General features: G+C 40.4%; 1 protein-coding gene across 1 annotated transcript; it reads right to left on the minus strand.

Annotated features, from left to right (window-relative positions):
• LOC131410464 (serine protease 58-like) lies at window positions 1–25,116 on the minus strand (the record flags this gene model as incomplete). The annotated part of the gene is made up of 5 exons (XM_058548597.1): window positions 1–150; window positions 539–687; window positions 1,318–1,574; window positions 2,031–2,214; window positions 25,044–25,116. Coding segments are annotated over 5 exons (813 nt in total), but the record flags the coding sequence as incomplete, so codon positions are not given.

Consider the following 25,116-nt stretch of genomic DNA (forward strand, 5'->3'; position numbering starts at 1 on the left):
TCAGTTGGTATGGATGACTTTGAGGATCCAGTCTGTATAGCGGGAAACCTTGGTGTAGTAGCCAATATCACCTCTCAGAATGCACCCTTCTGTCCAGGATAGGATCCCATGGAGCTGATTTTGGCACAGGATTGGGGCAGCAGCTATTTCCTGTTAGAAAGACGAGAGATGGTTCAGGCAGGGTAGTCAAAACAAAGATGATCTAGTACTAAGGTCCTACCTGAAGGGCAAAGAATAGAAATGTTCAGGTAATAAGGGCTGGGAGAAATGTCTGATGGCCATCTTGGGCCCATCCCACCACTCACCCTAGGCCGCATCAGAGGAAGCCATAGAGAAATGAGAACACTGACGTGTTTCCAGCTTGACATCTAAATTCATTCACGATTGGAAGGAAGACACTTATTCCTTCCTGGACCCTATTTACCTTGATCTCTTCTTGGATGTAGAGACAAGAAATTGGATTGAGAGGAGGGAGAAATGTGGACCCCGAAACAACGCCCCAGACCAAAGTTAGGAGGAGCAGAGGGAAAAGAGTTACCTTACACGAGTGTGTGCTCTTCAGAGATGATCCCGCACAGAGCATGTTCTCTGTGATTTTCACAGGAATTTGTCTTATAGAGGACTCTTGGCAATATTTATTAGAGAACCAAAAGACAGTCTGGTTTATGTGGACATCAGGGGCTGTGTCTGAGGGCACGCACACACACACACACACACACACACACACACACAGAGACAGAGACAGAGAGAGGCTTTGTTTCTCTTTGATCCTTCATATATCCATCTCCCTTTCTTCTCTCCTTCCCTCCCTCTTTTCTGTTATTAACCTCTCCATCATTCAATGAAAGAAAAAACCAAAATGCAAAGGAACCGAACAAGGAGAAAGAAGATGAGGAAATGAGAAAACCAAAGTCTGGTTCCAGGGTTGTAAACTGCATGTCTTGGGCTTGTGCGTGCATGCTTTTATTTGTGGATGCTTGTCTGTAAGTTTCTAATGAATGAGCCGCACTCAGCATCACCAGTGGGATTACCCTCCAACCCATTCCTTACCCAGACACCCTTTCACCTTCACCTGGGTGAGGAATGAGGCAAGAACACTAGATTCCAGAGACCTCCAGCCATAAATAGCCATGTCACCCCTGGGTACATCGTGTCATCAGTTTGGGCCTCAATTTTCACATGAATAAAATTAGAGGCTAAGTTATGTAAGTTTTCAGGTCCCTTCCAGCTCGCATGATCTATAACAACAGTTATATGATAATCGTCTTTGAGTGGGTAGTCAAGGAGCACTAAGGGTCTATCTTGAGGCTCACTCACTGGAATTCTTCCATGCCCAGCCCCAGCCAGAGACAGTGCACTTGTCCCCTCTTCTGTCATCTGTGGTATTGGGCAGAACCGCCAGCTTCACCTGATCATTGAGCTTTAGGGGATGGTTCAGCTTGCTGAGCATGAAGTCATGCTCAGCAGAAACCCGGGTGAAATTTGGGTGTTGGACGGTAAGCATGGGTCTTAAGTTCCCTGTCATGTTTTGGAAACTCTCTTCTTTTGAAGCAGCAATGTCTATCTTAAGAAATCTGGAACAGACCATAAAGAATTAGTAGAAGAAGGAGATATTCTTTTATTAATCTTGCACTCTTTCTCTCCCTAACTTGCTTTGTGACTTTGCATGAGTTCCTTCCATAACTTGCCAAGACCTCTATCACCTTGTCTGGCAAATGAGCAATTTCCGTTGCAGTTCCATAATTCTTGGATGGTTACCGCATTGTATGGAGGCTTTCCTTCCCTACTGGTTCATCCCCTGGTCCTCTTCTTCACTAATTCTCTCTGTCTACATCATCCCACCAAGGAATCTAACTCAGGGATCTAACCCAGGAATAACTGCCTACGTCTATTTCCTGTCTCCTTCCCACCACTTCTCAGGTTTGAGAGCCCCTGTGCAAGTCTCTTTAGGGCTGAGCCTCAGGCCCCGCCCCAAGCAATCCTAGTGACTAAGGGGAAACACCTCTCCTTCCAGGACCCCCATCACTCACGGTAAGAAGCAGTGGGCTGCGGTGAGAACCCATTGCTTGTGGATCATGGTCCCCAAACAAGGCTCATATTTTGAGTTCAGGAAAACCAAAAAGGTTGGTATAGTTTTGATGTTCATGTGATTGAATTGCGGGACTGATTTTGCTTGTGCTGGTGTTGCTGTTACGATTATCGTTGTTGTTGCTGCCAGACAGGGGAAAGGAAGGCAGGATCTTAGAGACAAGGGCAGATGTTCCAGAGGATGGAAGTCTGAAACGTTTTATGTGGCAGTGCTTTGAAATGGTCAAAGTGTTATTGATATTTATGAACGATTTCAGGATCTTTCTGTTAATTTTCCCTTAGACTTCCCTCTGTATTTGTATCCTTCCCTTACTCATGCCTCCTCTCCTTCCTTCCTCTTGATTCTTTTCCCTTTTCTTCAATCTCCCTTCCTAGCTATAGAGAAAAATCACATTTTTTTGCCAACTATCCACTATCCATTCTGTCAAGTCTCATTTTCTCAGTCTGAATCTTCTCTCGTGCCCACGGAGCCAGAGGAAAATCAGTGGGCTCTAGATATCTCTGAGTGTTCTAGATGCCAATCCCTGGGGTCCTCGATTCTTATCTTTCTAACAGATGATCTCTCCACTCCTCTTATCTACACCCATTTCTTACACTTTCCTCCAATATGACCTTTTCAAAATTTTAAGCCAAAACAGGAACCTGAACTCACCAGTCACTGTCAGAATGGTGAGGACTAGAAGGAGGCAGTTCATATCTGCTGTCTCCACACCCTTTTCCACGGAGAAGACCTGGGAAGGAAGTGAACTGCCAACCAGCCTGATCTCCTGGAAGCTTTGCAAAGGGAGAAATCACAAGGAGGGGTGGGGAGGGTCAAGGGAGCAAGGTGTTCTGAACTAAGGGAGGATGGCATCGAGGAAGGAAAGACATCCAGACCCCATCTCTCTAGAGTGTCTGCTCTCCCACTGTAGTCTGGGAAATTTCTCTAAAGTGAGATGACTGACCCCAAGAGGGATGTAGGTGTAAACCAAGAGTTTTGCTCTCCTTTATTAGAAAAGAGAAATCTCACCTGGCCAATCCTGCCTGCCTTAATCCACTGTCTCCAGTAATACTTCAGCCCCCAGTTCCCTTAGGTTTACTCACTTGTCCTCACTTAATGTGGTTGATCTCCACCTTTCTGCCTGACGTTTACCAGCCCTCAACTTAAAAATAAACTCCCTCCTCTATGAGCTACAGAGCCCCCTCACCTAACACGCTGAGCCCTCCCCTATGTCACATTGACATTTGCCCTCATGTCACACTTGCTCCACCCCCTTGTCATCCTCTCCTCATGTCACACTGTTCCCATCCCATGTCATCCACCCCCTACCCCCAGATACCACTGACCTCTCCCTGAGAATTTTCAGATCCAGTCAAAGACAGACAGGGTATCCTCAGCATAGAGCTCCCTTGGAATGGAGTCAAAGGGACACTGAGTAGAATGTATGCTTTTGCTGCATAGCAAATTTCCTCAAAACTTAGTGGCTTAAAACAGCAGTCAATTATTTGCTCACAATTCTGTGGGTTACCAATTTGGGATGGGCTCAACTGGGCAGTTTTGCTCTCAGCAGTGTCGGTCATGCCTCTGTGATCAGCTGGCAGTCAATGGTTCCACGAATGTGTCCTGTGGTTGGCTGGTTGTTGGATGAAGTGATGGGGGTAACTGGGCCATGTGTCTATCATCATCCAACAGGCTAGCCCAAGATCATTTATATGATGGTAGTTGCAGGGTTCCCAAGATCAGAAAAATGATAAGTTCCAATTCCCAAGCACTTTTCAAGCCTCTGTATATGTCATATTTGCTAATGTCCCATTGGCCAAATCAAGTTGCATGGCCAACCCAGATTCACAGGTTGGAAAAGAGTCCACTTCTTGATGGGAGAATGTGTAAAATCATATTGCAAGGGCACAGATAGAAGAAGGGGAATAATTTTTGGCCATTTTTTCTTGCCATTTTATTGTGTAAATTTTCAAACATACAAAAAATTTAAAAGCATTGTACAGTGAACACTGCCATACCCACCACCTATTTTCTTCAACTAACATTTTACTATATTTGCCTTATCACATGGCTATCCAGCTATAGTTGTGGCTGTTGTTACAATCTACCAAATAGAGGAAATGAGCTCATCCCCTTCCTAATCTCCTGCAATCTGACTTCCTCTCCTAACTCTTTGACAGCTCCTCCTTTTTCTCTATTTGTGGTGCTCTTCACAGCTGCCGCCTTCACCATATAACTCCTGAGTGGCTGCAGTAGCCTCCAAGCTGGCCTTCCTTGACAAGCTGTCTTGTCCTCTGTCCAATTTGACAGATTGATCCTTTTCATTTGTTGTGCTCTTGCTTCAAAGCTTGCAGTGGTTCCTAGTGCCCATCTTTCACGTCTAAATTCCTATGCCTACCTGCCAAGGCCCTCAATAATTTGGTAGTAATGACGTCTGACTCTGTAGGGATATGACTTAACGGGCAGAGTCAGAGTTCCTGAGCAATCTCAAGGGCAGCCTGTGTCCTTGGGAGATCTGTTGGTGCACTTCTTGTTTCTCTCTGACCAACTCTAGTCCCTGTGTTTCCTAATCGCTTTTCTAAAGTTGTCTCTAATCTTTGGCTTTTAGCTCTCCTAACTTGGCCCCCACAACACGCACCTGAGCATCTCCCATCAACATCCCATAGGCACCAATTTCTGCCCTGACCTGGATACCTTCTTCTCCTAGGCTCCTTGTCAAAAGCCCCTTGATTTTCAATCCTCTAAGGTCGTCTGTCTCCCTGCTGGTAAGCAAGGACTGGCTCTTCACCCCGGCATTTAATCAAACAGTGGCCCTGACTATTTTGAATCTATTCCTCTGATTGGCTTTGAGTCCCTGGCTATGCATCCTGGGTTCATAGCCACCAAAAAGGATTCTCATCCATCTTCTGATCTGGCTGCACTCCTCACTACACTGAGGAAGACCCTTTTCTGTTCCTCATCTGTGCCCACTGCCTGACATGCACTGAGCTCCACTTGTTCAGACTGGGTTTTAAGAGCTCCTCAGATTTCAATCTGAATCCACTCCTCCCACACTGTTCCCTGGCACAGCATTTTTCTCTCTTCTCTACTATGGACTTTCCATTCTAAGCCAGCCAGTTTCTTCAGTATTCTGCATGTTGACCATTTCCATCCATGCTTCCTATCATTCTTTGGCTCACTGTACAGATATATTTGGGGGCAACTACCCTACCCACCCCTTGTCAGAGAGTCTGCCCCTGCCTATGACCCTTGCTGAATGGCTCAAGCTTGGATGTCAATGGGCCAGAACCTGGATCCTCAGAGATACCTCCCAGATGTAGCTCTACCTCAGTGCCCAACCGCTGTTCTGCCTGATTTGGGTCTGACCTTACCACACGCATAGCTCATCCTATCAGACCGTCACATGCTTCTGTGTGGTTTCAGACTTAAAAAGCTCCATTTACCTGGTTCATGATCTTGACTTCCTTAAGGGCAGGATTTATATCTGATTCAACCCTGTGTCTCCAGATCCTGGCATAATACCTGGCACCACACAGTAGATTTTACACACACATACACACACACACACAAAATTTTTTTTTTTTTTTGATGAATGAGTGAATACTACCTGTTTATCTCTTGACTTAAAACTCTCAACAACCAGCCACACTGGCCTGACCTCCAGGTAATCTAAGCTCCCTGGATTGATTTAGGTCACTTCCTTGTGAGTTACAGTGAGAATACCATTCCCAGATTATGGTCTTTGATCCTGAGGGTCAGGTATTGGACGTCTTTGGCATGAGATTTAATCTTTTTTTCTTTTAACAGCTTAATTGAAGTATAAGGACATTCACTAAACTATACATATTTAAAGTGTACAATTTGGTAAATTAGTGAGTATATTCCCAAAAGATTCCTTTATGCACCTTTGTAATTCCTCCTTCTTTCCCTCCCACCCACCACTCTGTCACCAGGCAACCACTAATCTGCTTTCTGTCCCTATAGCTTAATTTACATTTTCTAGAATTTTAAATAAATAGAATCACACAGTATGTCCTCTTTTTTGGTCTGGCTACTTTACTCAGCATAATTAATTTGAGATTCATACATGTTGTTGTGTGACTCTAGAGTTCATTTATTTTGACTGCTGAGTAGTGTTCCATTAGATTGATAAACCAAAATTTGTTTATTTATTTATCTGTGATTGACATTTGGGTTGTTTCCAGTTTGGGGTTGTTACAAATAAAGCTTCTATAAGACTCTATATATGTGGGTCTTTACATAGACATATACATATATAAATGTCTTTATGTAGACATATGCTTCCTTTTCTCTTGGATAAACTAGAGGTGAAATGGCTGGATCATATACAGTGAGTGTATGTTTAACTTTTAAAGAAACTGCCAAATTGTTTCCCAAGTATTTTACATTCTCAACAGAAGTGTATGAGAGTTCCAGTTCCTCCGCACCTTCACCAACACTTGATGTGCTCAGTCTTTTTTTTTAAATTTTTTAAAATTGAGATATCATTGATATATAACATTGTACTAGTTTTAGGTGTACAGCGTGCTCAGTCTTTCTCATTTCAGCTATCCTTATAACTGTGAAATAGTGTTTCATTTTAGTTTTAATTTGTGTTTCCCTAATGACTAATGATGTTGAAAATCTTTTCATGTGGTTATTTGTCACCTGTATATCTTTTTTGATAAAGCGTCTGTTCAAATCTTTTACCCATTTTAAAGTTGGGTTGTTTCTTTCCTTATAATTGAGATGTGAAGGGTTTTTTATATATTCTGGAGGGGAGTCCTGCAATATTTCCAGCAGCTGGAGGAATGGACTCCCATAGGTCCATCCACGTGCCTCTTCCCTAAACCTGCTTGTTCCCAATTTTCCAGTCTTTCTCCTTCCAAAGCCCTAATGAAGCAGGCACACTATTCATCACTGACATGAGTCCTATATATCTTTATTTCAGGCTACTATTCTTTCCACACAAAGTAGATGACCAGGTGTACCACCAAAGCTCTTCGCCTTGGGAGAGTTTCCCTTCACTGTTGTCTTCTAGGGTCATCTTTGAATGGGGCTATAGTGTAGTGGTCCATTTCTGGCTTCAACACACACCGAACTGACCCATTTGTGTACTAATCACAGATTTTTTTCTTTTCCATGAACTGATCATAAGGGAACCTCACTGTCCCCGCTCCCCTTCCTCCAAAACAACCATAAGTGTAAGCTGAGGGAGAGGCAATGGTGCCATAGTGATGGATGACACAGGAGTCTGAGCTACCTACTCATGCAGCTTACTTGTCCCCTGGCCCTGCTCAGGCTCAATCCTAGATGTATCACTTCCATCTTACTCTGGACTTCTGCTTGGCTCACATAACCTTACGACTTAGTGGATCTGACAGAACATATCTCATGGTGAACAGTTCTGGCTGCATGGTCACTGGATGTCCCAAGATCAGGTGATCTGTCTCTACCAGGGCCCAGTAGAACACTAGGAACTATTTTTTGAATGGTCTCTGCTACAGATGGCATAGCATTGTACCAGAACTTTATAGTCTACATGGTGATTCTCTTACTAGGGCTTGCTGTAAACTTCACAAAATGCCTTTTCCTACCACAGATACCTACAGATACCTGGCATATGTCTGCCAGGCAGTATGGCCTAAGTAGCAGGGCTGCTTGTGCCATAGCCTGAGACTTCTTCAGAGCTTTTTCCTGCTCTGAACCACACTCCAAACTGGCATCCTTCCATGTCATTCAACAAATGGTTCAGTGCAGTATTTTTCCAAGTGTTGAATATGCTGACTCCAGAACCCAAAAAGCCCACTAGCGTTATGTTGCTTCTTAATAGTAGGATGCCCGGCGTGTCCCAGACCACTAGACACTGATGTGGAGAACCTCTGAATCTTCTTAGAATTTATCTTTTACCTTCTAGAGCATATGTGTCTTACCAAGGCCTCCAACATTCTTGCCACTTCTTAATCGTCTGTTCTGATTAACCTGATGTAATAGTTATCTGTTGTTCTGTTACAAATTATCCCCAAACACAGCAGCTTAAAACAGTAAATGTTTATTATCTCACAGTTTCTGTAGGTCAGGAATTCATGAGTGGCTTAGCTGGGTGATTCTGGCTCAAGGTCTCCCATGAGGCTATAGGCAAGATGCTGTCCAGGGTTGCAGTCATCTCAAGGCTTGATTGAGGCTAGAGCATCTGCTTCCAAGATGGCTCATTTTAATGGCTTTTGGCAGGAGGCCTCAGTTCCTTTCCACATGAATCTCTCTGTAGGGTTGCTTCAGTGTCCTTATCACATGGTACCCGTATTCCCTCATAGCAAGTGATCCAAGAGAGAGTGAGGAATGAAGCTGTAATGTCTTAGAAGTCATACGTCATCACTTTGGCAATATTCTACCTGTTAGAAGCAAGTCACTAAGTCCAGCCCACACTCAAGGAGATAGGAATTAAGCTCTACCTCTTGAAGGAAGAAATATCAAAGAATTTGTGGGCATACTTGAAAACCACCACACATGATATCATTAATATAGTGAATCATTGTGATGATATGCAGAATGTCCAGGCAGTCCAGGTTCCTTTGGGTTATATTATGACAAAGGGCAAAAGAATTAACTCTGGTCAAGATTGTAAATGTTTGTGTCATTCACATGTGTCTGTTTCCTTTCCTTAATAGGAATGGAAATGAATGCATTTGCTAATCAACGCAAGGTACCTGAGGCTATATGAATCTGTTCCAGCAGAGATATTACGTCTGGCATAGCAACTGCAAGAAGGGCAACTGTTTGGTTGAGTTTCTTATTCCCCAGCATAAGACACTTTTGTAAGGGCTAGACTAGTGAATTAAATGGGGATAATTGAGGACTACCGCCCTGCATTACTTAGGTCTTAAAGAGTAACACTAATCTCTGTCATTTCCCTCAAGATGTGAGATTATATGTGTGTGTGTATATATATATGTATGTATATATATATACATACATATATATATTTTTTTTAATTCACTATCTTGGTGAGGGAGCAAATCAGTTTCACATATTCCACTTGGTCTCCCCCACTAATATAGCTTTTATCCCACAGTACAAGGAATCAATGTGGAGGTTCTGCCAGTTGCCAAGTATATCCATTTCACATTGGGGAACCAGAGAAATGACCTACTTTAGTTTTCTCTGTAGCGTTTATCCCTATCTAACTTAACATATATTATACTTATTCATTTTATTTATTATCTGTCTCCCAATGAATATAATTTCTACAAGAGTAGGCATTTTTGTCTTTTTTTAAACTGATTTATTTCCATTGCCTAAAAAGTGCCTAACACATCACAGAAACATTATAGTTCTAGCACAAAGCAGGCATTCAGCAAATATTTGTTGTGTGAAAGAGTAAATATTGACTGAGTCTCAACATAAGTTCATTATTGTTATTGTTATAATTGCCCCTAAGATTTTTCCATCTCTCCCAGCAAGTATGAATTCAAGTGTGAAGCATTCACTCTGGAGCAAATTAGGGAAAGGTTTCCACAAGAGGATCAGAGTGACCACTGGTACCTCAAGTGTCCATGGAACAGTGTCTGTTGTTGGTGGGCTGAGAGGTGGAAGGCAGACCATGGGGACACCACTCCAAGGTTCTCAGCCCCGTCTTCATCTCTCTCCTCCCTAAATGTGGGTTGAAGTGCATATATTTAATCTCCGACATTTTCCAGTGGTAATTATTGGTGTTTTTGGTCTCTGAGAATGGAATTGCGTGTTTTTAAAGCATTGAATTAGTCATAAAATATTTAAATTCTTTCAGGCTTTCTCTTGAAAAATTGAAAGATCTGGCTATTGCAATTTTTACTGGTGCTTAGAAGTGAATGCTCATTTCAGATCAGGCATGTGCTCTTCTACTTTATTACAGTCCTCACCACTCCTTATTGTCTCTTTCACACTAAGGCTAAGTGACAATTGCCATTCATCAATGTATAAATAGGACCATTTTTCTTAAAGTAAAGTTAAGAAGCAAGTGGTACAGTTTTTACATGCAAGTCCATATAAAATTGGAAAGAATGAAATGTAGACAGAGAGCAGTATACATTTCAAGAAAAATGGGAATAGTGTTTTTGGGAGGTAAGAGAGAACAAAAATCATTTCTAAGCATTTAATATGTAATATGCAACAGAGTATGATGGGGTGCATAGAGTGCAGTTCAACGTATAAGGACCCTGAGTTTGCAATTCTTCCTCTAATCCATTAAAGAGGAATAAATAGTATATTCTACCTACCATATAATTTGCAAGCTAGGTATTTTTTTTTAAATCTGTAGTTCACATTATTATGCACAACAATTTTAGCTTCTTTTTTTTCATATTGACATCTTCCCCTCAAGATACATACTGTCCCACTTCAACTTCCAAATTTTGCCCTTTGGAAATGGAAGTACAGAGGGATTAATTGCTAGCTAGTATGCTTCATAACTGTTGCTTCCTTATTTGCATAAAGAAAAGTTTTGAGATTCTAGCTCAGGAAAGACAAAATCTTAGCTAAGGACCCTCATTCTCTTCAATTTCAATATGGCAGAAGGGTGATTTATTATTCCAGTTGCTTTTAATGGATAGTTTTGGGATCCCGTGACTGTAATTACAACAGTAAAAGTAAAATTTCATATCAGGAATTTGAATTCTGGGATGTCCTACTATTTAGCTAGTAAATACACATGATGACTAGAAAAATATAACAACATCAGGTAATACTCCAGATGTTTTTTAAAAGGCCAAATACAAATCCAGTATAATCCTGGCATTAAGCTAAGCTTAAATGGTAGTTAGGGTATTGGTGTGTATTTGTCAAACTCTTGTAGGGAAATAAGGGTGTTCTTATATTTGTCTGAATATGTCTTTCTCCCTCTGCCACATTTTCTATCTTCATTCAAGCCAGTTAGAGAAATAAGGTGGTTATTGAGCCCAATATTCACTGATAGCCAAGCAGGAAACTTTTGGGTGTGAACCAGACTGGGATGACTCATTGGAAGCCAAATGTTTGTATGGAAAGCTCCCCCTAAAATGGCACAAAAGCAAATGTTTATAAACGTGTTAAAAAAACATTGTGGAACTCTTGGGAGGAGGGGTTAATGTATTGCCACCCATTCCAAATTACACCATTTTGATAAAACATTGCTTTGCTACCGTGGAGGCTGACCCAGGCTCTAAGCCTTTCAGAAACGGGGTTGCTATAATTGATAGGATTATTCTGACTCACAGTCCTTCTTATTTTGAAATGTGACTCGATTTTGGTAACCTCAGCCCAATCTGTATTTTGAATGCATCAAAAATTCATGTGTTACTCGTGAAAATTCTAAGTTTCCTATAGATATGTTTCAATTGAAATCTACACAAATAGAGGTTACAAGAAAAGAGTAGATAAAAATGGAAATTTGCTTCTTGCTGAGAAAACTTTTACCTCAATGGGATAAGCATATATTTAAATTCTGTACCTCAATGTTGCCTATTGTTTTAAACATCCTTCTTTATCCCTCAAGCAAATGAAAAACAGTTGTTTCATTCTGACAGATTTTCTTTCTTTTTTTTTTTTTTGGTGAGGAAGATCAGCCCTGAGCTAACATCCATTGCCAATCTTCCTCTTTTTACTGAGGAAGATTAGCCCTGAGCTAACATCTGTGCCCATCTTTCTCTATTTTGTATATGAGATGCCGCCACAGGATGGCTTGATGAGCGGTGCGTAGTTCCATGCCAGTGATCTGAACCTGTGAACCCCGGGCCGCAGGAGCAAGCACACATGTGAACTTAACCACTAGGGCACCGGGCCAGCCCCCCTGACAGATATTTTTGGCACACATCAGATTCCTGCTTAGACTTATCAGGGCCTCATTTGGGACCCTAGAGCCCATGACTCAGACTGATTTGGGGCCTATGGGAAATCAGCTCCTGTTAGAAGCTGCGTCTGAAGGTGAGGTGACGGTAGTGGTGGAAGGTTGGTGTTTTTCCATCTGATCTCAATTTGAAAAGGAACCAGGGGGTTAGGGGGTGATCGGGCCAAGATGCCAGCCCTCCTGCTAAACCAAGCTGCCTGCCCTTTTTCTGTGACCCGCTACAGGGTTCTTAGGTTTGTTTGCATGTTTTAAAAAGGACATTGGAGCCACCCAGGCATCAACTCATTATTGAACAAAGCAGCAACACTCTTTTAGAATTTTGTCTTTTGTCCAAGAAACCAATGGGAAGTACTTAGGAGAGTGGCTATAACGAGATGTAGTTCAGAGGCTAGTATCAAGGAGAGATAATATCATCTTTGATCTCCATATTTGAGGCTGATGTTATTTATTTCTGTAGTAAAAACATCCAGACCAGATGAGTGTATGGGCACCATGGTTATAGATATAGCCCTGCTTTCTTTAGCCAAGATCATGAGAAAACGAGTTCTTCAAATTACTGAATTTCCTAGATTTCTGGAGTTTCCTCTATTACGTACCAAAATGTTAAATGAAAAAATTAACCATAGACAATAAAAGGACCTCTGTGGAGTGTGACTGAAGGCGGAGGGGCGGGTAAGTGGAATTTTTAACTTGTCTCTTTATGCTCTTCTATAAAAAAATGAATTTTTAAATAACTAATATGTATTACTTTTAAAAATTTACTTAAAACTATTTCTCTATAAACAAATGGGTTACATACCACTGACCTCTCAAACAGAACCAAATTGAGCTTTCTTTGAATGATTCATTATCATCATTATGAAACTCAATTCCCTGTGCCACAAAGCAATGATATTCTCAAGCAGTCCTGGAGTGTACTGAATGGCTTATTCCTACACTGAATGTCCTCAGACTTTTCATTTACCCATCACAAATTTTCTGCTGCCTGCTTTGCTATGAGATTGTCAGCTGTCATTTCACACTGACAGAATTCTGCCTATCTTTAGCAGCCTCTCTTTTGAATTTGTTGTTTTAACTTGATGCTCCTAAGCAGCTGACTGGTTGGTAAGTCACATAAATAAACTTGTTAATAGTCTATGTAAAATAAAATTAAATAGGCATAGAGTGAATGCTCAAGGGTCACTCCTACAAGCAATGTTACCAAAAAAACAAAACAAAACAAAACCTTCAGTGCATTTATTTGGAGGCTTCAGTCTTATCCTTTCTATCTGGATCCCACCTATGTTTCAGATATAGATGCCACTGGTGAAAAGAGAAATGAAATGTTGCTCTGGTGTCATTTAATAAAATGAGTTGCATCATTTCTTCCTTCCCTCATGAAATTGCTCAATGGTTGTCCAGGCAGATGCATGCGATATTGAATTGGAGTTAGTCGCATTCTTCAGGCTAATTAGAATGATAGCCCTGGACATGTTGCCAGTTCTAAAATTACATTTTAAATTAGAAACAACTGCTAGCATTTGGATAACCAAAGAGTCATTTATAGTAAATGTTCCTAGGTGTGATAAGTATATATTTGGTCTTTGTCTCTGGTTGCTGACACAGATCTTCTAAAACGCTTAAAATTTCCTGGTAAAATGAATAACATCTTTTGTTATTCATAATATGCCCCTTTCAACCATACCTGAGTTGTATATGTTAATGAGATGACTCTTAGTGGACCCCTAGATAGCATCAGGATGAAGGCTGGTTGCCAGAGCAACCAACCTTGTGATTAGAGAGTTACAACTTTAAGCCCCACCCCACTGGAGATTGAGTTAATCGCCTATAATTAATGATTTGATCAATCACCTCTATGTAATGGAACCTCCATAAAAACCCCTAAACAATGAAGTTCAGGGAGCTTCCTGGTTGGTGAACAGATCAAAGTGTTGGGAGGGTGATATACCTGGAGAGAGCATGGAAGCTCTGCGCCCTTTCACCCTACCCTATATCTTGCCCAATGCATCTCTTCCATTTGGCTCTTCCTGAATTGTATCCTTTGTAATAAACTGGTGATAGCAAGTAAACTGTTTCTGAGGTCTGTGGGCCATTCTAACAAATTATGGAACCTGAAAAGGGGGTCATGGGAACGCCCAATTTATAGGTTTGTTGATGCAAATAACCCATAACCAATCTATAAATCAAAATTGGGGTGAGTTTATTATGAGCCAATTCTGAGGACCATATAGCCCAGGAGAGTCCTTCCACAAAGGAATGGAGCACTCCAAAAAAGTGGGGTGTACAGAGTGGTTATATACCATCAAGGAGCACGTATCACATATGATTGGAATGTACCTTTTACAATAGTCATGAGATTGCTTTGCTGGCACAGCAATTTGGTGAACACAGCAGGTCTGTGGTCTCAAGATGGGTGGTCACAAGGTGAGTGCAGCAGGTCAGCAATCAATCCTTGGTTTAGGGAAAGATGCTTATCCTTAAGGAAATGCCAATGTGGGGGAAGTCATATCCTTATCTTTAAGGACATTGTTCTTGTCTTTGGGACACAGTAAATACTTAAAGCAGATATGCAATGCATGCTCAACGGCTACGTTGGGCCCTTTTGGAAAAAAAAGTGCAGGCCGAATTAGTTTTACACCAAATGGCTTCCTCATATACTCCAACATATCCTATTTGTCATTTATTTATCAGCCTTTTGGTTAGAAGTAGGGGTGGCCTTGGACTTGTGATTGGCATCTGAAGTGGTAATGAGCTCTTAGCCTGTGGGGTCTATGCTAACCCTGGTAGTTAGTGTCAGAATTGAATTGTAGGACACCCAGTTGGTGTCCAGAGAGTTGGAAAATTGGTTGGTGTGAGGAAAAAACCCACACCTTTGGTGTCAGAAGTGTTGTGAGTAAAAAACAGCTTACCAGGCTTTTATGATCTCAATATTGTTGAATATGTATCAGGTTTGCCAAATCCCTATGGAAAAAACATACATGTAAGCTCTAGTCTACTGTGTTGATCAGACAAGACTCAGCTGATTCACAGATGCATGGAAATAGATCAAACAAGTAGCATGTGTTTAAAAGGAACACTTTAGTTAGCCAGGGAGTGGGGATTTTTTGACAATCATTCTGAATGTGAGTCAGAGTGTAGGTTTGCGGGGGTGAGTGTGTGGGTGGATACATCTGTGGGTGTCAGAAAGAGACAGCCAGAGATAGATGGCTGCAGTTCTGTAGCTAGTAAAATGACAATAATAGTAAAATAAATTTAAAAGCATAGAGCTTCATGGAGCCCTTTAAAACAGTTTTTAGACAAACAATGTCTACAGACAGGCTTATTTAAAATACCAATTGCTTCCCACAAAGAGTTTAAATTACCCCTCCTTACACAACACCAGGCAATTTTCATTTACCACTTATTTGAAATTTGATAATTATCACAAATGAAACCCTATCTTACATTCCTGGTAGTCAAAACTTTTTGAAATGAGAAAATTGAGATAAATTGGTTGCAGTTGTTATTTAGAAAATGACCTTCAGCTGTTCTTAGACTAAGACATGACAGCAAATAACTTGCCAAGGAAAAAGGAGCTAAAATGGGTAAGAGGATAAGAAGAATTTTTTTCTACAGCTAAAACAAGATGATTTCTGGTATACTTACTTACCTACATGCAGTAATGGGCAATACAAAAGTGTTAAAAGATAGGGAATTGGCGATATATCAAAACTCACCTGGTTTTACCTGGGTAAATAATGATGCCGGTGAAGTGGAGTCTATGCAAAGAGAATCCATTTAACAAGAAATTCACAGTTCTCACTGTTTTTGGAGATTCCAGGATTGCATCTCTGGACTCCTGCAAGTGTGAATTTATGGGCAAGTCCAGAGCCCACAGAGCTACTTGGAATATCACTTGAAACTAAAGCAAATGACCCCAGAATGAGAGAGATGATGGACCAATATGCACAGGGTAGGTCGAATCATTCAATATGCAACTCGCCTATCTGAGCCTCTATGATGTGCCTCCCCACTGTGCTTGCTTCTAGAGTTGCAACCACATCTCCCTCAAGGAACTCCGCCCTTGAATGAAAGTTAAGGAAGCTGATGAGCACTGTTTGTGCCAGGAGCTATTACACACGTGTCAATGGAGGAAACAATTACTAATTCTCCATTCACCAACAGTGGTCTTTTTCCCAAAGTAGAAATGCTTTTTTCTAATTGTAAAAATAATATATGCTCATTATAAATATTCAGATACAATAGGAAAGTATCATTTGTGGATTTAAGGAGAATTCATTTAGAGCCATTACACACTAAAGGAGCAAAGGGTCTGTGCTTCATTTCATATTCCCTCTCTGCGAACTAACTTCTCCACTCCTTGCCATACGTCACTTCTCATTATTGACTGGTGGAGAATAAGTGATGCAATACACTTGCCTAGCAGGGCAAGAGACCCGACTCATTCTTTGTCATTACTACCTTTTGTGTCTATACACCATTACTGGTTCTTACATGCTTATCATGCTTACATACTGTAAGCAATGTAAGCATGCTATAAATTTACTTCATAAGCTACTTTGGGCCTGGAAAAATCCAAAACAACTACACTTGTCTCTTATTTGCTTTAGTAAGAACACTCCTGCACTCACAGAAGGGAGCTCTTACCTCTCTATTCTAAATTCTGATTTTTTACCTCACCTTTTCCTTCAATAGCTAGGAAGTCAAATCCCATGTAACCAGTCTGAGGATGATTAATGGCAGCTTTGAGACTTCACGAGGTTTGGAGCTGTTGATGTGGAGCATGAACAAAATCCAGAGAATGTGTGAGCCTTGTATTAATCAGGACAAGATAGGCTTATGTTACAGTTACCCAAATAATCTGAAATCCCAGTGGCCTAACACGAGAAAGGTTTAATTCTTTTTTTTTTTTTGGTGAGGAAAGTTTAAGTCTTTTTTTTTTGGTGAGGAAGGTTCCTGAGCTAACATCTTGCCAATCTTCCTCTTATTTTGCTTGAGGAAGATAAGCCCTGAGCTAACATCTGCCTCTATTTTGTATGTGGGTCACTGCCACAGCATGGCTGACAAGTGGTGTAGGTCTGTGCCTGGGATCTGCACCCACAAACCCTGGGCCACCAAAGCAGAGCACCCGCCGAACCTAACCACTACACCATGGGGCTGGCCCCAGGTTTAATTCTTATTCATGCTTCATATCTGTTAGAGATGGGGAGGTAGTCTTACTCAAGGACCAGGATGATGGAGGCTCTGCCATCTTGTGGCTACACCAGCTCCTGGGTCACTGCAGTAGCGAAGGAGAGACAGGAAGATCTCAGATGGGCTTTTCACTACCTCTGCCCAAGAGAACATCTGTGGCTTCTGCTCACATTTCATTGGCCACAGCTAATCACATGGTATTCCTAACTTCAAAGGAGCTGAGAAATTTGGGGAACAGATGGAATGATTGGTTAGACTAATCTCTCCCCTAAACCTAATTGTGCATTTTTGACACAAGCTGACATCATCCAAAATCAAATGAATGATATGAAGTTATTTACTTATGTCAATTTTCTACTCCTTTGGCATGAATATTTGAGTGTGAGATGTATGCAGAGAAGAATATACCTTACACATAAACACAGTTTTCTATACATAAGATAATTACTGTATACGTAATAGCTTATTATTTTCCTCACAAGTTATTCAAGAAGGAGGAAGATGATTTTAAAAGAGAAAATAATACCAAGCCCTAATTTTTTAACTTTAATTCCAATTTGCGCTGACTAAAAGCAGCAACATGCCTAGATTTGTCAGGGTAGACTAATTTCTGTAACAATTAGTTATCTCTGGTCTCTGGAATTCTGGGTAATTTTTTCTTTTGTTTATCTGAATTTTATAGTTTTTTCTATAATCCCAGTGGTTTAAGACTATAGAATTTATTAATTGCATATGTAACAGTTCAGTGTGGGTATTTGATCAGTGGCCTCCCAGGAGGTGATTCAAGGATGTGGGCTCCTCCTTCCTGCGACTCTGCCGTCTTCCAGGGTTTCAGAGTCCTCTGTAGGTTTCTTTTTTCCTTTTCCTTTTTTTATTTTTGTGAGGAAGATTGGCCCTGAGCTAACATCTGTTGCCAATGTTCCTCTTTTTGCTGAGGAAGACTGGCCCTGAGCTAACATCTGTGCCCATCCTCCTCTATTTTGCATGTGGGATGCTGCCACAGCATGGCTTGATGAGTGGTCTGTAGGTCCACACCCTGCCTGCGTGAACCTGCGAACCCTGGGCTGCTGAAGTGGAGCACGCGAACTTAACGACTATGTCACCAGGCCAGCTCCCCACCCTCTGTAGGTTTCCATGCATCAGATAGACAGACAAGGGAAGAGAAAAGTGGGAGAATCAGAGGCCAGGCTTAGAAATAGCGTATATCGTTTCCACCACACTCTGTTGGCCAGAACTCATCACACTTAACTCCAAGGGAGCCTGGGAAATGCAGTTCAGCTGTGTGCATGGGAGGAAAAGAAATAGGTTGGGTGACTGACTCTACCACAATGTCCCTCACATGATCAAAATAAATAAATAAATAAAAGAGGAGAAGAAAAGGAAGGAATCTGACTAGAGTTGAATGTATCTGGGGAAAAGAATATCATTTCCATTGCCTTGTTCTTGTTTCCTTCATTTATACTTACATGTTACTTCTCTGCAATTTCTCCATTTTATTTCCTTTTAAAACATTCTTTAAAAAATTTTTAAGAATGTTAACATCCTGCTTTGTTGAGAGTGTACAGAAATGAACATGATGACACTCAGCTGGTTGGACTGTAAACTGATACAACTTTACTGAAGGGAAATTTGTCTATATGAATCAAAAACCTTAAAAAGAGTATAGTCAACAATTCTACTTCTAGAATTTTATCCTAGGGAAATAAACAGGTAATATAAACAGATACATGAACAAGTATATTTATCATAATTTTGCTAATAATGGTGAAACACCTTCATGATATAACTGTCCAGCAATTGAAGGTGAATTAATAATGCCACTTCTAATAAAATATCATGTGGCCATAAATGACGTCATAGACATCTATTTAGCAATATCAAACAATGTTCCTTATACATTATGTAAAAATATCAGCTTACAAATCTCTATGTCTAGAGATGTCTAAGAGACCAAAATGGGAATATTCTAGACATACAGGTTTGTAAACTATTTTATACATACACAATTTTTTTGCTTATCTATGTTTTTTAATTTTTTATATAAACAAATGTTATTTTTCTAAAAAAGAAATTTATTTTTTATTTTAAAGCAAAAAACAAAAACTCGTAATGTTTAAAACAGAAACACAGACTTTTAATCCATAGGCATCTCAAAGAACAAACAAAAAACTACCACCTGGTTCCCCACACTGGCTCTGTCTTCCAGATGGCTCCCTTGCCTGAGCACCTGGAGGAGTCCCAGATGCTGGGGTGGGAGTGGGTGGGGGAGCCAAGTTCTTTGTTTCGAGTGCCTTATCTCAGTGCGGGACTTAAGCAAATTGTAGAGTCCATGCATAGCTGCTGCTCCTCATTCCTCACCTCCCTCACTCTGACAATGGCCTGCTTTCTTTCCTCTGAGTAGGAAACCTGCAGAGGCAGCTGGCTTGTGATATTTTGTGTAGGCATGTGAGTTATATGCAAATCACACGCAAAGACACTCAGAATCCTTTCTCTGACGGTCCGGTCTGTCAAGAATATTTGTCTCGAGTCGGTGTTATACCTAAGAAAGGGCACATACTTCTGATATTTATCTTAGCTTAATTTCTTCCAGAATAAGTCAAGCTGCTGTCAGAAGAGGTTTCGGCTTTTTAGGCTCACTATTCATTTTGGAATTATCCATGCATGCATGCTTACAAAAGTTAAATTATCTCCAAAGACAGAATAATTTTTCCACTACAACCGAATTCAAAGTAAGCGAAGTGCCAGAACACAATAATTTTGTCTAAGAATCAATATCCTTTATAGTTCAAATAACTTGTAAAATGTATTTATAGCAGCTGAAAGATAAAAACATTTTTAATTGCTATGTTAAGAATAGTGATTTTATGAACTGCAGACTTCACTCAGCAAAATCATACATCTCTGTCACCTATACACACACAAACACACGCCCCACATTTCATTTAATACCTGTTAAAATTATAGCAGTTTTACTCATTTAAAAACGAATTCAAAGTAGCGCACTTTTAAAAAGCTATCACCTACAATCAAAAATCAAAGCCAATCTTGGTTCTCTATTAAAAGACCAACTTTTATTCAATCAGTATACGCTCTTCAGATAATTATTATGAACCTCAGAAAAAAACAGAACACACCAAGACGTCACCTTGTTTGCTAAGTTATAACATCTTATACCAGCCTAGGCTGTTTTTTGGTTTTCCAAAGCAGGTTGAAAAAGAGGAAATGATAATTGTATGTAATTCATTCTGATTTTATTGATTAGTAATAAATTGAGAATTCTCTTTCCTAACAGAGAAGGAAAAGATGTTAACTCTAATAATCATTTAGGATTTTAATAGGAGGTGGAAGGAATTAGTGCCTGAGGGGTAGGAAATAAAGTGCCAGTGTTGAGGTGAAAAGGCCCGGGAAAGATACTGGTGGCAGACCTTCTGCCTCCTTGTGATTTCCCTGGTAGCCAGCTAAGTAGTGCCATAAGCAACTCTCTTGCTAAGGTACGCTTTTCACCACCACAGAGGACACCAGGACCAACGTAAAAGGTGTGTTCTGGAGGAAGCCTTGCACTCACGCCTCAATGTTGCGGCTCCTCTTGGAGATCTTAGCTGTCTCCTCATCATTGGCTACTCTCTTTGAGCGCCAGCTCTCAATGCTGACCTTTTCCTCCTGACTCACCGTTCCCACCCCTCACTTCCTCAGCTGACCGTCGGTAAAAAGACCTCAGTCAGTCTGGGGCTTCCCTCCTCAACCACGGCCCTAGCTGGCTGCCAGCGGGCATGGCACTTTTCCACAGCTGAACTCAGACTGTGTGTGGAGGTGGGTTCACTGTATTGGGCAGAAAGAAGACAGAGAAAGAAGCTCACCAATCTCACCGGAGAACTACCCTAGAAGATGTTGGGACCCCTGGGAGGGGCTAGCACAATTATAAAGGTAACTGAGTCTACAGCTTGTTCTCTGATAACCAGAGATCAGATAGTAACAGGTGAGAAAAAAGAGTAAAATTTGGCAACTCAAGCTTATTTTGTTTTGAATCACTCTGACAAAGAAGCTGTGTGGTGTTTTCTGTGTGATGTTAACACCCACTCATCTTCCCACTCTTCCCTCTCACGCATCTCACCCATCCTCCAATCTCCTCCTTTCCACAGGACATCAAGCCTCCAACACTTACGTCTGCTCACTGCCCTGATTCTCCCACCTACCAATCAGTGAACCCATTTACATGCCCTTGAACCCTTTCACTGTTATATCATGCATCGTGGTGACCTGTGGGATGTCTTTGTGTGCGTGTAGGCATTTGTTTCCCTTCACCTCTAGAACACGCTTTTCTTTAGGTTAACGGGTTCTTTTGTTAACCTGTGTGGCTATATTGTTACATGACGTAATGTGTAGATGTGTGCACCCATACTGAGTGGATGGTTGAATCTTGATGGTGGTTTAAATCAACCATCTTTATACATAAAGTGCAGATTGTATGTACGTAGGTATGTACATACTAAGTAGTATGTAACTCTTGTGTTTATTTGGGTATCTGTGTTTAGGTACCTGGGTTGTGTTTATGTATGTGTAAGTCTGCATCTGTATACATCTGTATGTGCGTCTCAAGGCATAGCCTATAACTTCCTATAAAATATGATCACCTGTCTCCAAATCTCCCTGCCTACCAGTGTTACTCTCTCAGTTTTTTGGAAAAATTTTTATTGTGGTAAAATATGTGTAACATAAAATTTACCATTTTAACTGATGTTTTTTCTCTTTTTTTCTCCCCTAAGCCCCAGCACATAGTTGTGTATCATAGTTGTAGAGGTGTAGCTCTTCTATATGGGATGCTGCCTCAGCATGGCTTGATGGGTGGTGAGTAGGGCCGCACCCAGGATCTAAATCAGTGAACCCTGGGCCACCAAAGTATAACGTGTGACCTTAACTGCTATGCCACCGGGCCAGCCCCCCGATTTTAACCAATTTTAAGTGTACAGTTCGGTGGCATTAATTACATTCACAATGTTGGGCAAACAATCACCACTACCTGTTCCCAAAATTTTTTAACATCCAAACAGAAACTCTGTAACCATTAAGCAATAACTCCCTATTCTCTCTTCTATCAATCCCTGATAACCTCTAATCTACTTTCTGTCTCTATAAATCTGCCTATTCTAGATATTTCATATAAGTGGAGTCATATAATAATTGTCCTTTTTGTGTCTGGCTTACTTCACTTAGCATAATGTTTTCAAGGTTCATCCATGTTGGAGCATGTATCAGAATTTCATTCCTTTTTATGGTTGAAAAATATTCCATTATGTGTATACACCACATTTTGTTTCTCCATTCATTTGTTGATCAACACTTGGGTTGTTTTTACTTTTTAGCTATTATGAATAATGCTGCAATGAACATTGGCATACAAGTATCTGTTCAAGTCCGTGTTTTTAATTCTTTTAGGTGTATACCTAGGAGTGGAATTGCTGAGTCATATAGTAATTTTATGTTTAGCTTTTTAAAGAACCACCAAACTGTTTCCATAGTGGCTGCACCATTTTACATTACCATCAACAGTAGATGAGGTTCCAATTTCTCCACATCCTCACCAATATTTGTTATTTATTTATTGATTTTATAATAGCCAGGCTAATGGATGTGAAGTGGTGTCTCATTGTGATTTTGATTTGCATTTCCCTAATGATAAGTAATGCTGAGCATCTTTTCATGTGCTTATTGGCCATCTATATATCTTCTTTGGAGAAATGTCTATTCAAGTTGTTTGCCCATTTTTTAATTGGGTTGTTTGTTTTTTTGTTGTTGAGTTATAGGTGTTCTTTATGTATTCTGGATATTAATTCTTTATCAGATATATGATTTGCAACTATATTCTCCCATCCCATAGGTTGGATTTACACTAACTTGATAATATCCTTTGATGCACAAAAGTTTTTAATTTTGATGAAATCCAATTTATCTGTTTTTTCTTTTGTTGCCCATGATTTTAGTGTCATATCTCAGAATCCACTGCCAAATCCCAGGTCATGCATATTTACCCCTATATTTTCTTCTAAGAGTTTTATGGTTTCAGCTCTTACATTTAGGTCACTGACCGATTTTGAGTTGATTTTTGTATATCATGTGAGGTAGGGGTTCAACTTCATTCTTTTGCATGTGGAAATCCAGTTGTCCCAGCCCCATTTGTTGAAGAGACTGCTCTTTTCCTATTAAATGGAGTTGGCACCCTTGTCAAAAATCAATTGGCCATAGATGTATGGGTTTATTTCTGAACTCTCAATTTTTTTTTAATTACATTATTTTTTTTGCTCAGAAAGATTCGCTCTGAGCTAACATCTGTTGCCAATCTTCCTCTCTCTCTCTTTTTTATCTCTCCCCGAAGCCCCAGCACAGAGTTGTATATTCTAGTTGTAAGTTCTTCTAGTTCTTCTATGTGAGCCACCGCCACAGCATGGCTACTGACAGACGAGTGGTGTGGTTCCATGCCTGGGAACCAAACCTGGGCTGCCAAAGCAGAGAGTGCCTAACTTTAACCACTAAGCCATCAGGGCTGGCTCTGAACTCTCAGTTTTTCTCCATTGGTCCATATGTCTATCTTTATGCCAGTACCACATTGATTTGATTACTGTAGCTTTGTAGTAAGTTTTGAAATCAGGAAATGTGAGTCCTCTGATTTTGTTCTTCTTTTTAAGATTGTTTTGGCTCTTCAGGGCCCCTTGCAATTCGATATGAATTTGAAGATTGGCTTTTCCATTTCTGCAAAGAGGGTGGTTGGGGTTTTGATAGAGATTGTGTTGAATCTGTAGATTGTTTTGGGTACTATTGCCATCTTAATGTTAAGTCTTGCTATCCATGAACATGGGATATCTTTCCACTCATTTAGGTCTTAAATTTCTTTCAGCAATGTTTTGTAGTTTTCAGCGTGCAAGTCTTTCACCTTTTTGGTTAAATTTATTCCAGGTATTTTATTTACCTTCTCCTTTAATTGACTTGAAATCCTTCCCCATTGTAATTACTAGACTATACCGTGTCCACAGTGCATAGAATAGCACCTGGCACATAGCAGACATTGAACAAATGCTAATTGAATATAAGAATCTCCAAAATCATAGGATCTTAGAACTTTGAGGAAACACTCATACCAATCCCATTCTTCTAAAGATGAGGAATGATTCAGAAAGGCTAACTGAATTGCTCCAAACAGCACAGTTAGCTAGTAGTAGAACAAGAAGTTCACATCTCCTGAGAGTTTTCTGTGGATCAAAATGTAATCAATATATGCCAAGATTCTGTCTTCTGGAGTAAATAAATGGGCGTATTTATAAACTTGGATGCTTGTCTTTGGGTATGGAGATTTTTCAGTGTCTGGTTCCCTAGTCTCTGAAATGAATCTTAAAGAATTGGTGTACCTAGAGAAGTAGCTTGCATTTAAGACCAAAGAATCATGTGCGACATGTTTTAGCAAATGAGGTTATTCAAATGGACATATATCTGAGTTAACGATTATCTGGTGATATGTATCTACGAGGATGTCATAAATGGAAGTCTCTATGAGTGTGCGTGTGTGTGTGTGTGTGTGTGTGTCTGTTAGATGAGATAGCTGAGCGTCATTTTGGAAATGAATTGGACCCATTAGATCTTTTCATGCTGACAACAGATGATCTGCCACTAGGCTTTGCCTCTTAGAGAACTTATTTCATTATAGAACTAATTCCATTTATATAAAGAATGGAGAAAAGAGAAAAGAAGAGAATTGTGTCCTTGTTTACAAACTGGGGCATTTGTTAATGTGCCTTTTTTTTTTTTTAAAGAATTGCTTATTGACTTTTTGGCTCCCTCCCAAGGTAAAGGTCAATCAGCCTGGGAGAGTGTTTAGTCTTGCTTTATTTTGGCTCTTCTCCATAGTTGGTCAGTCCCTCTGTCATTCTCTTACCTATCCTGATATAGGCTTCTTCCAAAGATGGTCAGTAATCATGGGTCTAGGAATTGTCTCTGAGTCAACAGTGTG

Source organism: Diceros bicornis, chromosome 10 (assembly GCF_020826845.1).
Source record: "Diceros bicornis minor isolate mBicDic1 chromosome 10, mDicBic1.mat.cur, whole genome shotgun sequence".
NCBI classification, from domain to species: Eukaryota; Metazoa; Chordata; class Mammalia; order Perissodactyla; family Rhinocerotidae; genus Diceros; species Diceros bicornis.